The 22,883-nt window shown below is 34.1% G+C and overlaps 1 protein-coding gene and 1 non-coding gene across 2 annotated transcripts in view; both read right to left on the bottom strand.

The window, feature by feature from the left end:
* Positions 1–22,883, bottom strand: part of PTPRQ (protein tyrosine phosphatase receptor type Q) — a 199,769-nt gene that overhangs the window by 60,537 nt on the left and 116,349 nt on the right. Inside the window, exons 27-31 of the mRNA XM_078074126.1 lie at positions 15,577–15,698; positions 9,685–9,871; positions 6,306–6,550; positions 3,402–3,468; positions 244–402 (exon numbers count right to left, since the gene is read on the bottom strand). Coding sequence (XP_077930252.1) covers positions 244–402; positions 3,402–3,468; positions 6,306–6,550; positions 9,685–9,871; positions 15,577–15,698 — 780 coding nt within the window. The remainder of the gene's footprint in view (positions 1–243; positions 403–3,401; positions 3,469–6,305; positions 6,551–9,684; positions 9,872–15,576; positions 15,699–22,883) is intronic.
* Positions 15,080–15,186, bottom strand: LOC118540040 (U6 spliceosomal RNA). Its single transcript, XR_004919437.1, has one exon. It is a non-coding gene; the product is annotated as a U6 spliceosomal RNA (small nuclear RNA).

The raw sequence follows: 22,883 nt of genomic DNA, 5'->3' as shown, positions 1-22,883 counted from the left end.
TTTTAGTCAAGTATTTTGGGTATAAATTAATGATTAGTATAATTAATGATAATATTAACACTGTATTAAGCTCAACAGTTGTGTGATAATGGGTAGTCAACCTTATATTACTAATGTTGAACTGAGAGCGCCGAATCCTAACCACTAGACCACCAGGGAAGCTACTAATTGAACTGAAACTTCTTTAGCATTCAACAATTCATACTCTACAATTTAACAAGGTAAATTGACAGTTGATGATACCCCCTGCTTCTGTTACAAGCACTTGTACATTTTTAATTGGTCCATGATCATCATTGTAGTAACATATTGGCATTCTGATTGTAATTGTTGTTGAAGTCACAAGCAGTTTTCCTGTGGCATCATAAATAGGGGTTGGTTTGGATTTTGGTCGTGCTGGAGCTTTAAACAAAGAAGAAATATCACTGCAATTGATTTTTTGTTTCTGAAGAGAAGAAAAAAATTTTAAATTCTCATTTCATGCAGGTGATTTATAGATAAAATGATGACAAACAAGTAACAAATGAAACAGTTTTGTTTGACTACAACAGATGTTTAGCAATTATTATCTCTTGATGCTTTAATTATGTATTTCATACTGGCTTGAGATAATGGGGCCCAGGTGTGATTTTTAGGTGTCTGACTCCTCTTCACATATTAAAAAAATTCAAATTATATATGCTCTCACACCATATAATTTTTGTAAGTGTATTAAATCATACTAATATTTTAGTGGTTTTTTTCTTTTACTTCCTTTAGCTGATTCATCAATTTCTATTCTAGTCATAATAGCATCCCTCCCACAGTTTATCCATGCCAAACATTTGGATGATATACTCCCATATTTTTCCCCATGTTCACACAACCATATAAAATACATAAAGTCATACATAATGGATTATTCTCACTGTTTGATTTTTTAATGGGGCTATATTATGTATTATAATCACTCCACATTTTGCTTTTTTCACTTAAATGACTTATATAAGTCTTTCCAAGTCACGAAGTATGGGGCTAACTCATTCTTCTTAGTGACTATGTTGTATATATCATGGTGTGACAACATCATATTTATTCAATCATTCAGCTAGTAATGGGGATTCTAGGAACTTTTCCTTTGGTTTTGAACATTTGCTGCAATAACCAGCCTTATATATTTAGCCTTATGTACTAATCTTTTTATTTCTATGGAATAGATTTCCAAGAACAGAATTTCTGGAACAAAAGATATACATATTTTTAACTTTAATAGATATTACCAGACTAATTTCTGAAAGTGCACGATAATTCACATTTTACTGCCAATGCATACAAATATCTCCAAAATCAATATCTGTAGGAGCTCTGCTTGTTTCATTTCATCTCATTGCTATATGCGTATACCAGCTGTTTGAAGCACAGCAAGTTGCTTAATCAAACTTCAATTTCCATATTTATTAAATTTTTTTAAAAGCCTCTCAATAATGCCATAAAATTGGCAATACCATTTCCATTTTATAGATGAGGAAATGGCCTTATGTCACATAGCTGTAAAAGGGAAATATCAAGATTTGAATAAAATCTTCTTGGCTTGATCCTTTAGCTCACTCCTCTGAGATGTAAAGGCTATAATAATATTAGATGTGTAGGAAGTTTATTGGAGGAAATATCCATGACGAGTCAAGGAACAGGGAACAGGAGTAGGTGGCAAGAGCCTTTAGAGCACAGATCACAGGTCTAATACCAGCGTGAGAGAAGAAGAAAGGAAGGATTCAGCAAGAAGATCCTCAGATTTCAGGGAGTTCTGAGAAACTTTCAGCCAGGCCACTGGGGAGTCCCCAAGAAAAGGTTTCCAGTGAGAGGAATCTGGCATTGGATATGATTACCTAACTGCATATTATGTGTCAAATGCAAATTTAATGAGACTACTATTAATTCAATGTCACTCCATGTTACCAGAAACAATCATGCATATTACTGGAGAAAAATATTTCTCTGGCACCTCACCACTACCACCAGTACTCACATATTTTTTTCTAGACAACTGATTATGAGTCTATCTGTCCTATCTAAGGAGTGGAAAGTCAGAACTAACCATCTCTACCTGGGGTTGATCAAAGCAATAGAAATAACAAGTTTTGCTAAAGAATTAATATAATGCATCTATTGTTACCCGCACACTTACCTGTCTGCCACTGAATAACAAAAAGAAATTAAGATGGTATGACATAAGTTCTTCTTGATGAAGTCATTTGGTAAAACAGCTGATGTTTCTGAAGAGCTTATGCATTTGCACATTCCAAGTAGTTTGGAATTGAAAGCAACTCTTAATACTTTTAAATAATATTACAATTATATAAACTACCATTGACGAAAAGATAAAAGTTATCAGCTTCATCTTACAGTGAATATTTCTTATTCTTAATAATACTAGTTTCCAGGCACTGTCCTAAGGGTTTTTCAAAGATTATCTCTTTTAATCTTCACAACAATCTGGGAGGTAGGAACTAGCATTATCTGCATTTTACAAGCTTACAGAGGTTAAGACACTTGCCTAACGTCAAGCAGATATCAAGTGGCCAATCCAGGATTCAATCTCAGCAGATTGACCCTAGACTCAGTCTAGAGCTAGCACATTTGATCACTCTGCTCTGCTGTGCTTACCAAAGACTAAGAAAAGTTACTTTTTGCTTCAGAAAGAGAAGTGTTCTACTAAAGGTCCAAACGCTTCAGTTTTTTAATCTCTCTGCAGGTTTTATTATAGATTTTTAGAGAGATAGCACAATTGGATATATGTTTTCAGTCAGGAAGAGGAAGTATCCCGAATGACTGGCTAGCCCTAAATTCTTCTTAACAATCTTTTTTGGTTTTCATGGATTGTTTTGTGTGAGCAAGGCAGCCTTCAATTTTAATTATATTTTCTATACACAATACCTGTCAGAATAATGAATTGATAGATCTACTTTATAGTCAGAATCATAAAGTTGAATATATGGTAGTTCAGTAAACACTATCTGATTAGCTAAAAAGAATTTTACTTTCGAGATGAAGATCAGTCAAGGAATTTAATTATAACTAGTCAAACTCTAGCCATGGGTGTTTTTAACAATGAATTTTCAATAAAATTACAAAACATAGTAACAGACTATAAAATTTGTCTCAGAAAACTTTAAATTTAGAGGGAAAGAAATATAAGATAAATAGCAGGTGGGCATTCTCTTTAAGATGGTAATTTGCATTATTATTTAGACATTTTAAGTATAGCTTTAATAAGCAGGCTTTATTACTTAATGTATGCTTATTATTGCATATGCATCATTTAAAAGCTTGACTACATTCTTAACTCTAATAATAGAATTCAATTATAATTACTCTTTGATTAAGACAACAGTATTTCACAGGAAGGCAGCTCATGTATGTACCTTTAATGTCCATGGTTATTCTCATCTGAACCTTTGGCCCTGCACCAGCACTATTAATTGCATAAACCTAAAAGAAAAAGAGAAACATCTTGTTACTATTTTTATTATGGTCATATGTAATTTTAAAATGATTCTACTTTGGGGCACCTGTGTGCCTCAGTCGTTAAGCATCTGACTTCAGCTCAGGTCATGATCCCAGGGTCCTGGGATCGAGCCCCGCATCAGGCTCCCTGCTACGCAGGAAGCCTGCTTCTCCCTCTCCCACTCCCCCTGCTTGTGTTCCCTCTCTTGCTGTCGCTCTCTCTCTGTGTCAAATAAAATCTTTAAAAATAAAATAAAATAAAATGATTCTACTTTTAAAAATAACTGCATATAGCCTATTTATTATATTTTTTTGCACTTACTCAAATGAATACAATATGTATAGGAAGAACATTAATAGTAAAGTAGTTCTTAAAACTGATCTTAAGTACAAAGTCCTGAGAACAAAGGCTGAGTGACTTAAACAGCCCTATCATAGTGACCAGGAAAGGATGTGGCTTCAGTTTGAACCCGTAGGAGGAGCAGACACAGAAAAGCCACTATGTCTACACTCCTTCATCTACTCTCACATCTGCTCCTTCCCTCTGTAGCTAGGTAACTCTGGCTTTCTTTAAATCCATATTCAAGACCCTCTTTTTTTCTCTTCTCTGAAATGAAATCCTATTCCTTCAACCTCCTTGTTTTCCTGTATTAAATCATCCCTCTGAAAGCTGGCCTTTATGCCCTTCTTCACCCCTGCCCCAAAGTATCTGACGCTATAACCTGCGTAATGCAGCATATACACATAAAACATTTCTGTTTGTATAGACAGAGGGTGATTCACACAAATGTGAATCCCTTCAATTCATTTTATGCTAAAGAAACTGTAGATAGAGAATCTTCTTTTATTTACTTTATTTTGCTCTATAAAACAAAGACTATATTCTTGCCCAGTTTCATTCACAAACACAATTCAGAATATGTTTATTGGAACTAATTAACTTGTTTTCTATACTTCGCACTATAGATACTTTGGGAATGTTTTTCCTGAATTAAAATTATAATAATACATATGATGCAATGGGTATGGTAAATAAACTAAGCCTAAAAAATGTCGTTAAAAAATATCTAAAGGAAATATTTATTGGAGTCTGTAAATTTAAGAAAAGAAGTATTGGGAAGCCTGGGTGGCTCAGCTGGTTAAGCATCTGCCTTCAGCTCAGGCTCAGGTCATGATCCCAGGGTCCTGGGATTGAGCCCTGTAGGGGCTCCCTGATCAGTGGGGAGCCTGCTTCTCCCTCTCCCTCTGCCCCCCCCCACTAGAGCTCACTCTCTTTCTCTTTCAAATGAATAAATAAAACCTTTTTAAAAAGTATTAAAAATGGAAAGTGATATTATGGTGTGCTTCGTTATTTTTACTTGTTTGTGGTACAACCTAACATTTAAGGGCATAAAATGCATTTATTATCATAAATGAAGAGCTAGGTGAGCTACTCAAATTGCGTCGTACAAAGAAGTCACTTGTAAACCTGCTGAATGAAGATATGCAGGTTTTGATTCAGTAGGTTGGGATGGATGTGAAAATTATATATTTCTAATAAACTCCCAGGTGTTGAGGAGCTACAAATTGCATTTTCTCAACAGTAAGTTAGAGAATTTTTTTTACTGTTCTTTAAATTATGAATTAGTTCTATTTTGTTTCCTATTTTTCCCTCTTGTTCCAAAAGGCAAAACTGATGGAGCACTCACAACTTCCCATAACTATAATTCTTTAATCCTTACAAAAATCCTATAAAGAAGTCATTATTCCTATTACTGTTTTTCCTTTCTTCTTTTTTTTTTTGTTTCAAGTTTTTATTTAAATTCCAGTTGGTTAACATACAGTGTAATATTAGTTTCAGGAGCAGAATTTACTGTTTTTTTAGACAAAAAAACTGAGGTACAGATTTGAGGCAACTGCCCAGAAACAAATCGCAGAGTCAGGATTTGAACTCAGATTAGTTCATCCTCTTAACCACCCTCCCTATTCTAATAGACCTTCCACAACAGTGGTCCATTTAATGGGATGTGCAACAAGAATCCTAGCAGGACAGATATATATATATAAAATAAGATATATAGTGAGTGAAGGAAGAAATGAAGATATGTAGATATGTAGATATAATATAGAGAAAAACATATGTATATATGAATACAAATTTTAATAACAGAGTTCTGATCTTACACAATAATCATAAAGAACTGGTAGGAAAATTAATTACTAAGCTACCTGAAGTTGGGGTGAACTCTATGTTGCTTAAAAGATGATATTCTGACCCATATAATTCTATTTGAAAATTTTAAGACATACTACAAAAAAAGCATTTTTGAAATAAATTGTATGTCTGTATGTATATAAACACACATGGATAATTTAGAATTAGGATGTAAAATGTTTAGCTTTAGTAATTATTACGTGAAAGGCATGTGAATTTCAAACATGTAAATAGTTATTTCTGCCCTTTGCCTTTGAAATTTGCTTTTCCATTTTCCATTTATAATCACACATAAACAGCTTCCCTTTAGGTAGAATTCTCTCTTTACATATCACTACTCTCTTGCTTTTAACATGCATTTTCTTTCCCCTTTATTTTATTTCTGGATTTCTACTATTGTTGTGAAAAGTTTTTTGTTACCTACATATTTTCATAGTGCTTGCTGTATTATAATAGGAAATAAGCAATTTCATTTCTCTAAATGTTATTTTCTGTTGGCATGTCTCACACAATCCCGCAAAAAGATACAAGAAATCTAGTGTGCATCTAAGCTGCAGTATTTTTGAATGCTGAGTTTGTAAACTGACTTTGTAAAATAGGTGAATAATTAAACGCTATGAATGCTTACACTGATATTATACGTATGTCCACCTTTTAGTCCTTCTAACATCGCAATGACGGATGTGTCAGTTTGCTGGATAATACTGAGGTTGTGAATCTGGACAGCAGTAGGATCATCTTCTCGGTAAACTAAAGCTTGGTATACTTGGATATTTCCATTGGGTTGAGAAGGAGGAAGAAATGTTAACTGAAATTTTGTAACTTCATCTGGTATCTTCTGAAATGTCATATTGTTAGGTGGATCCTTGGGGACTAAAATGAAATATTAAACAATTAATTTTTTAAAATTTGTGTTCTTTTTAATCTCCATATAAAATTTATTTGTGTCAAATTTCTGTTTATAAAATGTGTTACACAAATTATTTAAACCATATATGTTATGGAAACAAACAAAATGGCTGATACATGTAGGTCACAGAAATCATAATGGTGATCCAGTTAGTTTGGTTATTTATTTATTTTGACTTCTACATGGATTTGCTTTTATATAGAATGCATTTCCATGACTTTTTGTATTGCTTATTTAAAGATAATAAAGACACAGAGGAATTTGCAGAAGTGGCACATACAGTCCCCTAGAACATTCCCCCAGGTTTTACCAGTGGTGACAACTTACCTAACTGTAGTTTAATATCAAACCTGGATATTGACCTTAGTACAATACTGTTAGATTACAGATCTTATTCAGATTTCACTATTTTTTCATGCTTTCATAAATGTGTGTGCAGTTCTATGCAATTTTATTCCATGTAAAGATTCCTGCAATCATCACCAGAAATAAAGTATAAAACTATTCCATTTCCATAAAGAAACTTCCCCGGCTATCCTCTTGTATTTGCACTCTATGCATCCCCACAACACTAACCATTGTCCTTCATAGTTCTGTCACTTTAAGAAAAACAATAGCATAATGCTTAAGTTCCATCAGGGTTGTTGTATGTATCAGTGGTTCATTCTTTTTTTATTACTGAGTGGTGTTCCATTTTGTGGATACACCTAAGTTTGTTTAATCACAGAAAAACATTTGGGTCGTTTCCAGTTTTTTGTTATTACTAATAAACTTGCTATTAACATTCATTTATAGCTGTTTGTGTGAACATAAATTTTTAATTCTCTGTGATAATTGCCCAAGAATATGATTGCTAGGTAATGTGTTCTAAGTGCATGTTTAGTTTTATAAAAGGCTGCCAAACTATTTTTCAGTGTGGCTATACACTTTTACATTCCCACTAACAATGTATGAGAGATCAGTCTCTGTATCTTTGCCAGCATTTGGCATCATCACTATTTTATAATTATTATTTTATCTGTTCTAGGAGATGCATAGTGATATCTCATTGTGGTTCTAATTTGCATTTCCTTAATAGCTAATGATGCTGAAAATCTATCTTATCATGAGTTTATTTGCCCATTGTATCTTCTCTGTGATGAAATGTCTAGTCATGTCTTTTGCCAATTTTTAATTGGATTTTTTTTAAGTGTTGAGTTTTGAGAGTTCTTTATATATTCTAGATATTCCATTTTATTTTTGATAAATAAAAATTAGCCTAATATACAAAAGTTAAGTATCAGTAAATTATCATAAAAAAATCATACATGTGAGGATAAAATTAATTTATGAATATAGGAACTAGTTCTTACTGTACTACATAATTAATGTTCTTTATATAAATGACTGATTACATGAATATATCTATTTTGATCAAACTGAAATGGATATATCTTCCATACCAAGTGAAGGAATTTCCATGAAGAAGGCTGCTAATATTTGGCTGTCAAAGGTTCAGATGCTCAAGCTTTAGTATCTTTATTTATTATTTATTATCTTGCAAGCAAAAAAAAAAAAGTAAATAAATAAGAGTGAGAAAAAAAGAGGGGCGCCTGGGTGGCTCAGCGGTTAAGCGTCTGCCTTCGGCTTAGGTCATGATCCCAGGGTCCTGGGATCGAGCCCCGCATCGGGCTCCCTGCTCAGTGGGAGGCCTGCTTCTGTCTCTCCCTCTCCCCCTGCTTGTGTTCCCTCTCTTGCTGTGTCTCTCTCTGTCAAACAAATAAATAAAATCTTAAAAAAAAAAAAGAAGAAAGAGAAACAGATAAACATGTTATAGTGCCAAATATCACATATTAAGTGGAAAAATCCATAGCTAAAGTGAAAGTTAAATTGGCTCAACACATATTTTCATATTTGCTGTTATACATTTCTATGATATAAAAATATATTTTCTTTTAATAAGAACTTTCTCTAAAAATCAGATAAGGTTTAAGGTTGGATAAGTGAAATAACTCTCTGAATGATGGAAAGAATTTCCTATTCTCCAAATATCTTTAGTTTTACCTCTAAAATTCTACTCTTAGAGATTTAGTAATAATTTATTTAACCATGATATCTTTGTGAGAGGTAGCACATTAAGATTTGACAATCAGTGCTTTATGGTATGAGTGAGAATAAATTCAGCAGCATCTTTCCTAACAGGTAGGATGTGGGAGAAATGCAAAAAGTATAAGAAAATAAATATCTGGGATATATGTGGCAGCAAAATGGAAACAAATGAAATTTTAGGGTGCTGAGGATAAGATGTTATCTTTATAGAGTATATAACATAATGAAAAGACTAGCTAAAAACATGTTTTACCTCCTATACTTACCTTACAGATAGCAACAAATAAACTATAGCAACACATCCCTTCATGTGCTCTTTCCAAAGATATATCTGGTGGCAAAGAACATCAGGAGTCTGAAGGAGGATAGGGCAAGCAAGTTCTGGGAAGCTGACTTTCCACACTTAATTCCTATTGGTTACAAACTTAATTCATTCAGACCCTGTTTGTAGGAACTTGAGGAAATCTGTATGGATTCTGACATTTATTAAATAGGTTATATAATAAAGCATGTCATTTGATTAGGTGAGGAAAACAGATATGGTAAGCATGACCTGGATTCTAATTTTGAGTTCCAGATTATATAATGATAGAATATTATTACTTTAATGTGCATTTTAAACCATGGACAGAAATAATTAAAATGGGGTTTTACATGAAGCATTATTGACCATAGACCATTTGAAAAATCATCTCTTAGGCAAGGTAACTAAAATTTCTGAAATAGTTAGTGCTTAAATAAATACAAAAAATACAATTAGGACATTATTATGAACTAATTTGTTTCTCTATTTCCAAGAACTGATTATTCTACATAATTCCACTTTGCCTAAAAAATGTAAATAGAAAACTTCACTTTTGCCAGCTATGGTGAATCACGGAATTTTATATTTTATACACTTTAAAAATTTCTTGTAACGCATACCCTTTTTAGGGGGTGGTGTGAGAAATTCTAAGAAAGACACTTAAATCTCAATCAATTTTTAACAATGATGGAAAATATGCCTTACCTGATTCTAAAGTGGTAACAATCACTTCAGCACTTGACTTTCCTTCTACATATGCAGCACTTATGTTTCCAGTGAATGCTGTGATCACCACAGAATACCTTGTGAATATTTTCAAATCTTTAATTTCTATGGTCTTATTTTCCTCATTTGACTTGATGAAGGACATATTAAATTCATCACTATCTACCTATAGGAAAAAAATAGCTAGTAATTAAAGGAAGTCGCACTTGAGATCTAAATCGCCAAAACATAATACTACAAAGCTATATGTGGTATATTTATCTAGCCAAGATTTAAATTATTTTTTTCTTGCAGTCATATTGTCCTGGGAAATCTAAAGTGCCACTTTAACAGTCTACTTATAAGCAATTATTTCAACAACTGAAAGTAAAAGAAAAAAAAATCACCCAACCAACCACAATCAATCAACCCATCCAATGAACAAGCAAGTATTATCTGTGTCAATGAAACTCTACTTTCTACTGTGATATTTTATAGGAGAAAGAATACAGGTTTCGGTAATCAAACATTAAAGGTTCAAATCCCAACTTGGTCATGTAATAGTTCCTGTAGCGTTTGACAAATCACTTATGTTCTCTGTGTCTTACTGTCTGTGTATGTAAAGCTAGAGTAATAATATCTATTCATAGTGTTTGGTGAGATTTAGAAAAATAGATCTGAAGTAGCTGGCACAGAGATTTTGATATTTTTTTGATCATGACCTACAAAAAGGAAACACATTTTGTAATATAACTCAGGATATGTGTGTATTTATACTCATATATATATATGAGTATACATACATACATGTATGTATATATATATATATATATATATATATATATATATACATACATACACTTCTTTATAACTTAAAAACAATTTTCAGAAATGCAACTTCTTTGGGTGTTGGGTTTAATAAGTTCTTTATAGATTTTGGATACTAGCCCTTTATCTGATATGTCATTTGCGAACCATGAGAGAATATGGACTCTGAGAAACAAACTGAGGGTTCTAGAGGGGAGGGGGGTGGGAGGATGGGTTAGCCTGGTGATGGGTATTAAAGAGGGCACGTACTGCATGGAGTTCTGGGTGTTATACGCAAACAATGAATCATGGAACACTATATCAAAAACTAATGATGTAATGTATGGTGATTAACAGAACCTAAAAAAAAGAAAAGCAACTTCTTTCTGAAATGCATTTGGTATTTTCTTCTCTTTTAAATTTTATTCCAGCTCATTTAAAAATTTTTGGTCATGATTGTAGTTTGAAAAACTCCCATCTAGCACTATGCATGGCACTGGATGAGGACTCAATTAATTGTGGACGTTATAATTATTAGATGTGCAAAAATGAGCATCCTTAGGTGTATTAAACATAGTCATACAGTGTGTTCAAACAAAGTGTGCCTTTGATGAAGAGTCTGGCCTATTCACTGAAGGGATTAAACATAGCTAAAGTTTCTAGCAATACAAAGAAGGGTTTTTCCTGAGATGAACATCAGAAAATTTGAAATCCTACAATGCATGCTACTCCCTAGTATCTGAATTGAAACACTTAAAACCAGATTGTATACACTGTTCACAGTACTAAGCTCATTTTCAACTTGACCCTCCCTTGTACCTTTGAAAGGTTTCTTGTTCAAAATAGTCTTCAAATGCTCTTTTCTAAGAACTTTTTGAACTGAAAGATGTTGCTATGAGAAACACAGCAAAAGGCTGATAAATAACATACGCACTGCAAAGTCAAATAGATTGTTCCCACCTTAGAGCATTGAAGGCAGTTGCCTCCTTTCTCTAAAGTGGCAGAAAAACAAATCAGCATAGGAATACTATTGATCAAGCGCATGTTCTCACTGGTAGAAAGTGTGTGTGATTCAGTTAGCTGTCAGCATTTAAACATCACATAAAAATCTAGCTTTTTAAATTTTCCTTAAGACTAGGCTTATATTCATGCTGGGTAATAATTATCTAGAGATGAGTGATAGTTGACTTCTACAATGGGGCATGAGTGTCCAATTCATCACTGCTTCACCCAACTGGGTGAAGTTTATGTTACTTGACTGACCTCTATACCTCTTTGGATTCTGATTTTATAGAGCTGAGGTGAATTCCTCAACATTCCATAGTTATTTAGTAGCTGAGATAGAATTTGCTCTCAAGTCTTTCAAGAATCCAGAACTCTCTACACTACTACACTGGGCCTGATCTTATAAAGTAAAATTAAATTATTTTAATGTCTTCCATTAAAATAGTACATACCTAATATTGAGTAGTAAAAATATGACATAACGTGCCTGTGATCTACTATATCTTAAAAACGTATTTAATAAAATCCAAAAAGAATGTTGGGTCCTCAAATACAGAATGTATCAAAATTCATTTATCTTTCTTCACTAAATCTACTCTGTCATCATTATTGTTAATCATTGTTTGTCCACACACCCAGGAATGAAACCTCAGATCTTTTTGATTCATTATTTCCCTTCCATCAATTTCAAGCTTATTTGCTCATATTATATTTGATCATCTATTATTATTATGAAATGCGTCCCATTATTTTTGCAGTATGGTAGTTTTATAGGCAATGTCAGCAACTTGACTTTGATTCTATTTTCCCTCCTTTCCCTACCCCACATGCCCCCTTCCCCCCCACGCACACCTTTATTCATTCCTCAAGTCCCACAACCAATTTAACCTGCTCTGTGAAGTCTCCATTGTATCGTATGCCCCTCGTAACAGGAATTTTAATTACTTTGCTAGTTTATATTCCAAAAAAACTGCATAGCTCACATTCTATATTTACCTGTTTATATTCTGGTGTCTCCCACAAGAGTGTGAGTTACTTATGTTTTGCATCCTTTTTTGGTGAACAGAAATAATAAATGTTTGTTATTTTGAAAAAAATGAAGGGAACAATGAACAAAGGACTACAAAATGCATGAATTTCTGGTAGTATCATCCAGGGTGATATCTGTGCCCATATATCTTTAAGACTGTCAAGTTTTGCTTAACTTGAGTCTTTTAGGAAAAAAAGTTTTATGTCCCTGTGACTAGGATTTAGCAAAGGCCAGGCTACAGCGTAAGTCCTAAATTCAATGACATGTGTTCTTCCCTGGCCTAGGATCCGATCATTCTTGAAGGTAGATAATTATGTATCCATGAAATGAGCTGCAGATAAGCTCTATAAAGACGATGACCACATCAGACTTGTTCTAGGTATCCAACACCTAGCACAATGCTGGCATGTTGGATGTATTTAAAACTATGTGTCGAATGAATAAAGGAAAGAAGGAACTAAATGACAGCCTCGTTCCAAGAACCCGGGGAAACTACAAAGTACTACAATCTATTTGAATTCTTGTTATCTTTGACCCGAAAGGTTTGGATGAGCATATATTTCAACTTGGCAAATTTTATTTGCTACTTGGTGGTTTTTCCTTTCTCATATCACACCACCGTCTACTGGCTGTAGCCAGGTCTTAACTATTTGAGAAGCTATCATCTCTGTGCCTCAACTCCCCTTTATTCAAAATGAAGATAATATATTTACAGTAAAATGTTAGATAAGATAAGGTAAAGCTATGGAGAGGCTACTGTGTAACTGATATAAAGTAAGCAATTACCACGTTAGTCATTCTTCTCTCTTTCCCTTGCTTATTTTTTTTTTTTTTAAAGATTTTATTTATTTATTTGATAGAGAGAGACACAGTGAGAGAGGGAACACAAGCAGGCGGAGGGAGAAGCAGAAGCAGGCTTCCCACGGAGCAGGGAGCCCGATGCGGGGTTCGATCCCAGGACCCTGGGATCATGACCTGAGCCGAAGGCAGACGCTTAACGGCTGAGCCACCCAGGTGCCCCTCCCTTGCTTATTTTTAAACTCAGTAAGAATATTAAGGAAATGAGGTTATAAATCATTTTTAAAAATATTTTATTTTCCCTTCCTTTAAGCTCAAATTTCAAGAGAGAACTATTTTCATTAATAAGGTGTCTGACAGAACAGAGCATTATCATTTTGTGATTTGCTTTTAATACATATTCCCAGAGCATTTGTCATGTGTGTTGATTACTTTTGGCTAATTACAAACTAAGTCTTCACAAATATGCTCTAAAAAGAAACATAAACAGAAGACTGAATAGGAGTACAAATGCACCAATAATCCCTTAAATTTTCTTTTAATCATGACAGGTCTTTTGAGATAGAAGCACTTCCATTTTAGAAATAACATAAAGACATAATAAAATTATAAACATTAAACAAAAGGTAGGTAGAGACATCAAGGAAGCGGGAGAATTCACCATAAATGACTCAATGCATTAGATGCCACGAGAAGAGAGTGGTCATCAGGCCCAGTAAAACCCAAGCCGGGCACTCACAAGGTTTTTCCAATCCTAATCCTAGCTAACAACTCTGCATTATTTACATTGTTAAGCACCTTGTTTAAGGTGAAAGGCTTGACTCTCATGTTTGGGTTTCCTTCTGTCTGGATGGCTACTCCAGTCTGGTGCTTTCGGTGGCCTCTTGTTTAAATGTTTGGATTCCCCAGGATTCAATCCTCAGGTTAGTTCTTACAGAAGAGGTTCTTAGGCTACATGTCCCATATTTAATCTCATCCCTTCCTATCATTTCAACTATCATCTAAATACCAACACTTCCCAGATCTGCAAATTCAGATCTCCTCTCCTAAGCTCCAGATCTATATATAATAGTGCTAAGGGAGTATCTTCACCTGGAGGACTCCTGGGCATCTCAAACTCAGTGCATCTAATACTGAATTGATTCCTTTCCTTTACAAATCTATTTCTCCTCACAATTTTCCAAATCCTATATCTAAAAGTCATCCTCGATTATTCCTTTCACTCACCATCCACTGATTTTTTCCCACCAAATTCTGTAGATGTAAATTATTTTCCATTCCATTCCCTCACTACATTTTCTCTGTCCTTATCTTTTCTTACCCAGTTATTCTTATAGTATCCCGTCCCCTTGCCAAATTTTGCACTAAGACTGTTCTATCCTCAGCAGTGCAACCAAGCTGATCCTGTAAGATAGAAATCTATATCCCAACACTGCTTTAATTCCTCAATTGACACCCCACTGGCCTTATCATAAAACTCAAATTCCATTACATGTTAGACCGTTGGCCTTCTAATCTAGCTTCTCAGCACTTTTCTTGAATGCTTTGACCAAGGATTTCTGAACTACTTGCTTTTTCTTGAATGAATCTTACTTTTCACACTCTTAGTACCATTTCTCTCTCATGGTCTGCTTCAGGTGTTTTTCACAATTAAGCTCCGATATTACTTTATTTGGGAGCTATTTCTTCTAATGCCTTCTCCCTTCACCTTTTGTATTATGAGGTTTTTTTCTCACTGTATTGTTATTATTGTTTTTAAATATGAAATGCTTCATGAATTTGAGTGTCATCCTTGTGCAGGGGCCATGCTAATCTTCTATGTATCATTCCAATTTTAGTATATATGCTGCTGAAGTAAGTACTTTTTCACTGTATTTTAAACCAGTGTATTATTATCAATTTAACCACTTGTTTACATACATTATTTATACCCTGGGGATAAATATGACAATCATGCTAATAATAATTTACTTACATTTATTGAGCCTTACTTACATTTACTGAGCCTTACTCAGGCAATGTTTAAAGTTCTTTATGCATATTTTCTAATTTAGTCTTCACAAAATTTCTGTACCCTGGGTACTATTATTAATCTTTACCTTACAGATGTGGATAATGAAACACACATAGGTTAAATAAGTTGCCTGAGGTCTAACAGAGCTAGGATTAAAATTCAAATAGTCTGGTTCCCAAAATGTGTATTCTTAATCACTCTCTACACCGTCTTTTGCATAAGGTAAGATACACCTTACCGATTTGACATCGATCAGATAGAATGTTGGTCCAGTAATGGTAGCAGGTTCACTCCAGCTGATGTTGATGCTAAAAGGTGATGTTGCTACTACATACACACTTTCAGGAGGACCATCTGCAGCTGTGAAAATAGAAAATCAGTTACCCTGGGACATCTGAGTTAGTCTTTGCTACAATACAATAATAGAAAAGGCCATGAGAAAAGGATAGTGATAATGAATTAATTATACATTAATTTATAGTTCACAGCATGCTAAAGGCATTGGCAAATCAAAAGATGTAATTCCTTTCAAAATAATTACTACATATAAGAAACTTCCACATGAGAAATTAATAATCATGAATGTATGATTTTTAAATGCAATATTTTGAAATTATTACTGTTGCAAAATAAATCTTTTTTAGTAAATGCTTTTATTTAAAAATAGATTGTCTAATAATGTTGTTTTAGGAAGACCTGTAGAAACATGTTTGACTACAAAAAAAGTGAAACTGGAACAAGGGAATTATATTTAAAATTGGGTTGCTTTTATTGTTTTCACAGAGGGAGTAACGTACGAAATAGGTTATACAACTGATATTATCACAAATGTAAATGTTTCCTGAATTCATTATGATTCCACACAACTTTAATTTGTCCTATTTTTATTACTGTTGTTTTTTATCAAGGGTGCAAAACAAGAGATAATATTTTAGGGAACTGACTGCTAAAAACCCTTGTGTGAATTTTCAATTTGTGAAACTGCTAGGAACTAGAAGAGTTTTTAGTATGTTAAGAAGGATTTAGTCACTGTTGATTTGACATACATTGAACTAGGAACACTGTTATGCATATCTCTGTCCTCCTATGGCCCCTAGTCAATTCTAGGGGCATTAAATACTGGGAGATAAGAATTTTCCAGTTTTTCTAATTTTTAAATCCACTTGAGGAAACACTGCTGAATAAATATTATTCCACAGATCCTGAGAAGGTATAAAGAAAAAGATTATTAAAATATTCCTTTCCTCAAATAATTTATAAGAGCAACAAATTGTACTAGCTTGGTCAAACAAAATTTCTGGACCTCAGCTTCCTCCTCATATGCATATATCATAGTGTTTTAAAAGAATCATGAATTCAAAATGTGTGAAAGTGGCCAGTTAGTTTACTATTTGGCCCATCATTGTCAATTAGTACAATATACTATAAGAAAAGGCTAAGTTAAGGTAAGGACTAATTAGAAATACAAAGAATCTACTGTGAGTGGGCAAAGGGCAAAGTGGTGAATACAGACGGGGCAGGGAGTCTAGGTAAAGTTGCACAGAGTAGATGGGAATTGAATAGGCTTTGAAAGATGAGAAGGATTTCAATAATCAGAGGAGTAGGGTTAGGGGCACTTCTTTGCTAAGAGGATCACAAGCAAAACCACAAAGACACAAACAGCAGGGTCCACAGACAGATAGAATTTTATCACTGTAGAAGTGTTTTCCTTGGTAATCTTATGTTTATTATTTTATACATTCAAAAATATTGTCCTAGGAAGGAGTCCACACACTTCATCAGACTGCCAAAGGAATCCATGGTACAAAAAAGATTCAGAATCCCTAAATTCAAGGAATACAGATATCACAGAGAGACCCATGTTCATATGGTAAGGAACACCCCTCAAATGGGCTTTGGGAACTAAGTTAGGTTATTATGCTAAAGCGTTTGAAGCTTATTCTTTAAATAATAGAATGCCACTGCAGGTTTTTGAAAAAGGAATTATTTTTCTAAGGATTTAGGAAGAAAACTCCAGTAGTTATAGAATAGGTAAGTGCTCTGAAGCATTGAGTCCAGGGAGGCTATTTCCAAAAAGCCAGATAAGATATGATGAGATCCTAAATTAGATTAGTGACACTAGGATTGGATAGGAGGAGATGAATCCTAGAGTCATTTAGAAAATTTAATTAAAAAAAAAACTTGAGGCTGATTATATGTGGGTAAAAACTGACATAGAGGATGTAGCAAAAGCTAATTCATGTGTTAACACCAGGAGAATGTTAATAGAATTCATACCAACAGCATATTTAGGAGCAGATACTGATTTTAGTACGGTTAAGACTTTGGAAGGAGATAATAATTTTGGATTTGTACTCATTGAGTCTGAGACACTCACAAGAATTGAGAATGCCTACCTGATAATTTGAAAGATAAACCTAGAACTAGGAAGACAGGGCCAGGATGGGAAAGAATTTTTTAAAAATTTCAGATGATTCTTTACAAATCGAGATAGCATAAATACAGCAAGCATATCTGGTTCAAGTGAGTCACGTGATCTGAAGAGAGACAAAGGTTTATTTCAGTACCAGATAGTTATTTAAAATGTTAATAGTAGTGACAATTTTTAAACTATGAATGTGTTATTGGCACTTAGAGTACGTTTCCAAGAGAGATGTTATGTGTGGAATTTAGGTCCTCAACTCAGCCCATAAAAATACATTTTAATAGTAGCATTAAAATATTTTAAAACAATATTCAGATGTAACAACAGAGGAATCTAGCAATTGTGTATAAGGAAGTTTCTGTGGGAAAATGCCTTTGAGATGTCAAACATATCTTTCCTATGCATACCTTTTCTAACCCTTGTGCAATACTCTGGACATTGACTCAGAGATCTAGTCAGTATGGCCCAGGAAGGCATTCAGGAGAGAGAGTGAAGAGGGGATACTTCAGGATTCAGAGGTTTGATGAGCTGAGAAGTGCTAATAATGATGACAGAATTGGGTACGTGATTTCTCTGGTAACTATGGTGGAGAGATCATGGAATCCCAGCACTTAAACACACTTGCATATCCTAACATCTTCAGTCTTTATTACTTCTAATTTTATGATCCTAGATTTATGAAAAGTGTCTCAAATTGTAGCACAATTCATTTAGATAATTACATATAATAAATGAGAGCTATGAGAGATCTCCTGACACCAGCATAATTAATTGCTTTTGGATGCCCTAGCAGAATAATGCACTTCATATTCAAGAGTGGCAACCCTCTTTCCTTCTCAAACTGGAGTTCCTTAGAAATGTTATGCCCACCTTACCAAGTTACAAAATAACAAATAGTATCTCTGAATCTCTATATGCAGAATGTTAAATGAGGAGTGGATAGGCTTCAGGACCAGGTACACCATTACTGATCATTACTGTACACTCTTCTCACGGAGAAATCTGCTTTGAAAAATATAAGATGGTTTGTAGCTTTTAATGGCCTATCTTCTGCTGCCTTTGACTCTACAAACGGGGATGGGCTACAAGTACAAATTTATTAAGACATCTACTAATTAATTAATAATTAATGTTTTTATTATTTAACATTAATTAATCTTTTTTGCAAAACCTGCCTTCTAGCTCTGTAAGAGCCATTGTGGAATGGAACAATTTTCTGACAGGCCACAAATTTAAAGTATACCACTTTAAGAAAATATTTTAGGCTCCCCTTCTCTTTAGTTATACCCAAATGTTCTGTTGGCTTTTAGATGAAATTTATATGTTTATCCAACCAGCAAATATTGATTGAGCACCTTCTGTGTGCCAGACACTGGGAAGACATAAAGACTACAGAAGTGATGGACGTAGTTGTAGACCTATCCATATAGAGTTTCTAGAATATAACTGCTCTTCTTCACTCAACTATTTATTGAACACCTACTACATGTGGGCATTTTTGAAGTGCTGCTGGTGGAGAAGAAAACCAAAGAGATAAAGATCATAGAACCTCTATTTTAGTGGAGGGAGATAAATAATATATATTATAAAAATTTAGGTAAGTTAATACTAATATGTAAGTAAATTACATACTATGTTAGGAAGTGATATGTACCATGACAAAAAACAAAGCAGGATAGTAAGAATAGGGATGCTGATGGGAATTTCTATTTTAAATATGGCGGTCAGGGCATGTCTCTATAAGCAGGTGACATTAAAACAAAGATTTGAAGGAGGTAAAGGAGCATGTGAATGTTTGAAGGAAGAGTGTCACAGATGGCTATGCAAAGGCCCTGAGGCAGGATTTTGCCTGGTCTATTCTAGGAATAACAAGGATTCCAGTGAGGCTGAAGTCAGGTAACAATGAGAGTAAGAGAGGAAATGGGAGCCAGTTTGTGTAGGGCCTTTAAAGCCAGTGTTAGGGGCTTTGTAAGAAGTGCTGTCATGGATAAAAAGACAATGCCATAGTATATTTTCATGGACTAAAGTGGCCTCTATAGATTTTGACACTTGATATCTAACTCATACCAGAAAGATGGGTCAAACTTAATGAGATCCAAAGAGGAAATATTATCTCCAGAATCTAATTCATATACCTCTATAAAGTATACCAATTCAATGGCTATTGGGACTAACTTTTAAACCAAACTCATTCTAGCAGGCAGGCAAGATGGTACATTATTGACAGACATCACAGACAGTTTACTGATAATTTTCTGTGACTAAGAAAGTTGATGAGATTTTTCTGTGACTATGTTGATGGTAGCCTGTCTTTGGAAATATTTCCAAGGAAATATGTCTACATCTCCTCTGCTCTATAGTTTGGATCTTTTGGGTCTCAAGTGAGGGCAGATCCAAAACCATTTCCCAAGGTAAACCTTGCCTAGTCTTGCAAGTATGTCTGTGTCTACATAGCTCAGAAAACAGTATGAAGCCTTACTTCAACTCTTGTCTTTCATAGGAAAATGTCAACCCTGCAATCATTCCTTAAATACTAGTAGTCAAGCCCTCATCAGGGAGCGTCTGCTACCCCAAGCAGAGCTGAGAGAAAAATGACATTTAAAGATCATTCATGGCACACCCTAACCAACTGGACTACGCAATATTTTCAGTTCTATACACTAATAAATCATTATAAGAAAAAGGCAAGGTATTTAGCCCCTCACTGAGCTGTGCTTTAATGCCATTTAACTTTTCCCAAGGACTTTTTCTTTTTTTCTTTTTTAAGAAACACTCTGAACAACATCTGCATTTTCAGTAAATTTGATGAAATTGCCTGTTTTTTTTATACAAGTGTTTCCTGTGTTGAATCCTTTGTGAAAAATTTCTTAGAATGTAGTATATCAATCTGTATTCTTGAAGGATTAGAATATGACATAAGAACTCCTAAATCTGAATTAAAAAAATAAACTAAACTGATATAGGAATATATTATATGCATATAACTGATTCTTATTTTATCTGTATAAAGCAATTAAAGATAATCACTTAATTCACAGATAATTTAAGAGAAATATATAGAATACCAAAATGCTCATCTGTTATAAAACAATATCTAATTATTTTAATATTGCCCAAATATTATAGAATACTTTTAAGCATAAGATATTTTCAAATTTCTTTTAGGTAATATTATTTTGGAAATTCTCAAAATTCCAAAAATATATAATAAAATATATGAGTATTTTTTCTCTTTTATTCCAATGTGTAGTAAACTATTACTAGAGTCATATAAGGGAGAATGCAAAATCACAATTATAAATGTCAACCAGCAAAACCAAGGAACCTTAAAACAGTAAAGGTGTGGGGAGATGAAAATATGCCAGTTTAAAAGCTTAGTAACATATAAGCATCTTTGGAAGACTTTGTTTGTCTCCCCGTAAACTGTCACATTCTGATTTAGGATTGTTTGTGAAATGAATCTGGTCAGTAATGGGCCAAGATATCACTATACCCTTTCTCTTATAAATCACAGCAATTTACTCAGTAGGAATGATCTATCTTTATTCTCTCATTCCCCATAATCCAATCACTTCCTCTCATAAGCACTTTTCCCCTGGTTTTCACAATAATGCATTTTCTGTAACTAACAACCATCATTTCCTGATTATCATGCTTCTATCCTTGCACAGGAATGTGGGTCTTATGTGGGTCAGGGTCATCTTTCCCATCCATCTGTGTCCCCATGCTAAGTGTGTTAGCTGAAAGGTGAGTCTGGATAGACCATCATTTTGCCTCATACATATAAGAGTTTTAATGCCCCCAAGTCTATGCCAGTTTGATTAAGAACCATATATTTTGGTGTGTCTAATACTATACTTTCAAAATAAGCACATTCAAAGACTTATTAGTAATTTTGCCTTCTGCAGATCCCTGCAAATTTAATGATGAAAAATGTAAAAAAATATTGTATAGTTTTTTAGTGCACCATGCTATTGTGACTTTCCTAAAAGAATAAACATAACTAAATAAATGATTTGACAACAACTCACAAGACAGAAAATCTTGAGCTCTGCACACATGTGATTTAAATTGTCTGTATATCTATTTGGATTTAAGTTGAGCTTAAAGCTTATTTCAAGGGTCTACCCTTCAGGGTATTTTGGTTTCAGGATTTGGTAGAGTAGACTACCACATTCCTAGCTACTATCATCACTACATGAGGACTCCATTCTTTCTTAGCTTATACAAGTATTAGCCCCTAGGACTGTGAGTTGGCTTTGATTCAGCACACCTGGAAGAATTAGCTTTAAGTTTTACTTGTCTCTCAGGACTAGAGGAAATCTAATTGGCTGGGTGGTTTGAGTGGATTCCTTGCATTTTAAATAATTCAGCTCATCAAGGGACCTGAAGTTCAGCAATTACACTGAATATATGTATGCAGGCCAAGAGCATCCTAGAACATATCCTATTGGTTACAACACCACATTAATCAGCTATCCTTCCCTGGTGTTGAATGTTTCCCTAAAGCCCAGTGATCTCACTGCCTAATATGGGACAATATGGTTGGTGTATAAAATATTTCCTACCATTCTACAGGACCTTAATTTTGTTTTATAGTTACATTTTCCAACAGCAAGATGGCATCACAAAGGCAAATATTTTAAGCCTAAGAATCTGTCTAATTAGACTGCTTGATGAGTACTGAGAATGATTCATGGATGCTCATAGTATTAGACCTCACTGAATGACCATTTTCTGTGATGTGTAATGAGTAATTTTCTGAGTCATTTCAGTCTGGCTTAAGTTGAAAAAAATACAAAATACAAAAAACTCTCACTTCCAATACTAGTAATGCCAGGTAAGAATAAATATTCTAATATTAGTACTATTGCTTTTAGGATCAGATAATACATCTTTTTCTAGAATAACATCACATTTATAAAATAACTTTCTACAACAGTGGTTCTCAAAATGTGGTCTCCACACAAGCAGCATCAATATTACCTGGGAAATTGTCAGAAAAGCAAATTCTAAAGTCACATCCCAGACTTAACTGAATCAGAAGCCTGGGCAGGGATTAAATTACTGCTTCTGTGAGGGCTAGGGAAGCAGTGGAGGAGTGTTTGGGAGCTGGTGGT

The sequence above is a fragment of the Halichoerus grypus genome, chromosome 6 (assembly GCF_964656455.1).
Source record: "Halichoerus grypus chromosome 6, mHalGry1.hap1.1, whole genome shotgun sequence".
Lineage (NCBI taxonomy): Eukaryota > Metazoa > Chordata > Mammalia > Carnivora > Phocidae > Halichoerus > Halichoerus grypus.
Note: the sequence above shows the minus strand (reverse complement) of the source record. Positions and strands in the feature narration are given on the sequence as shown.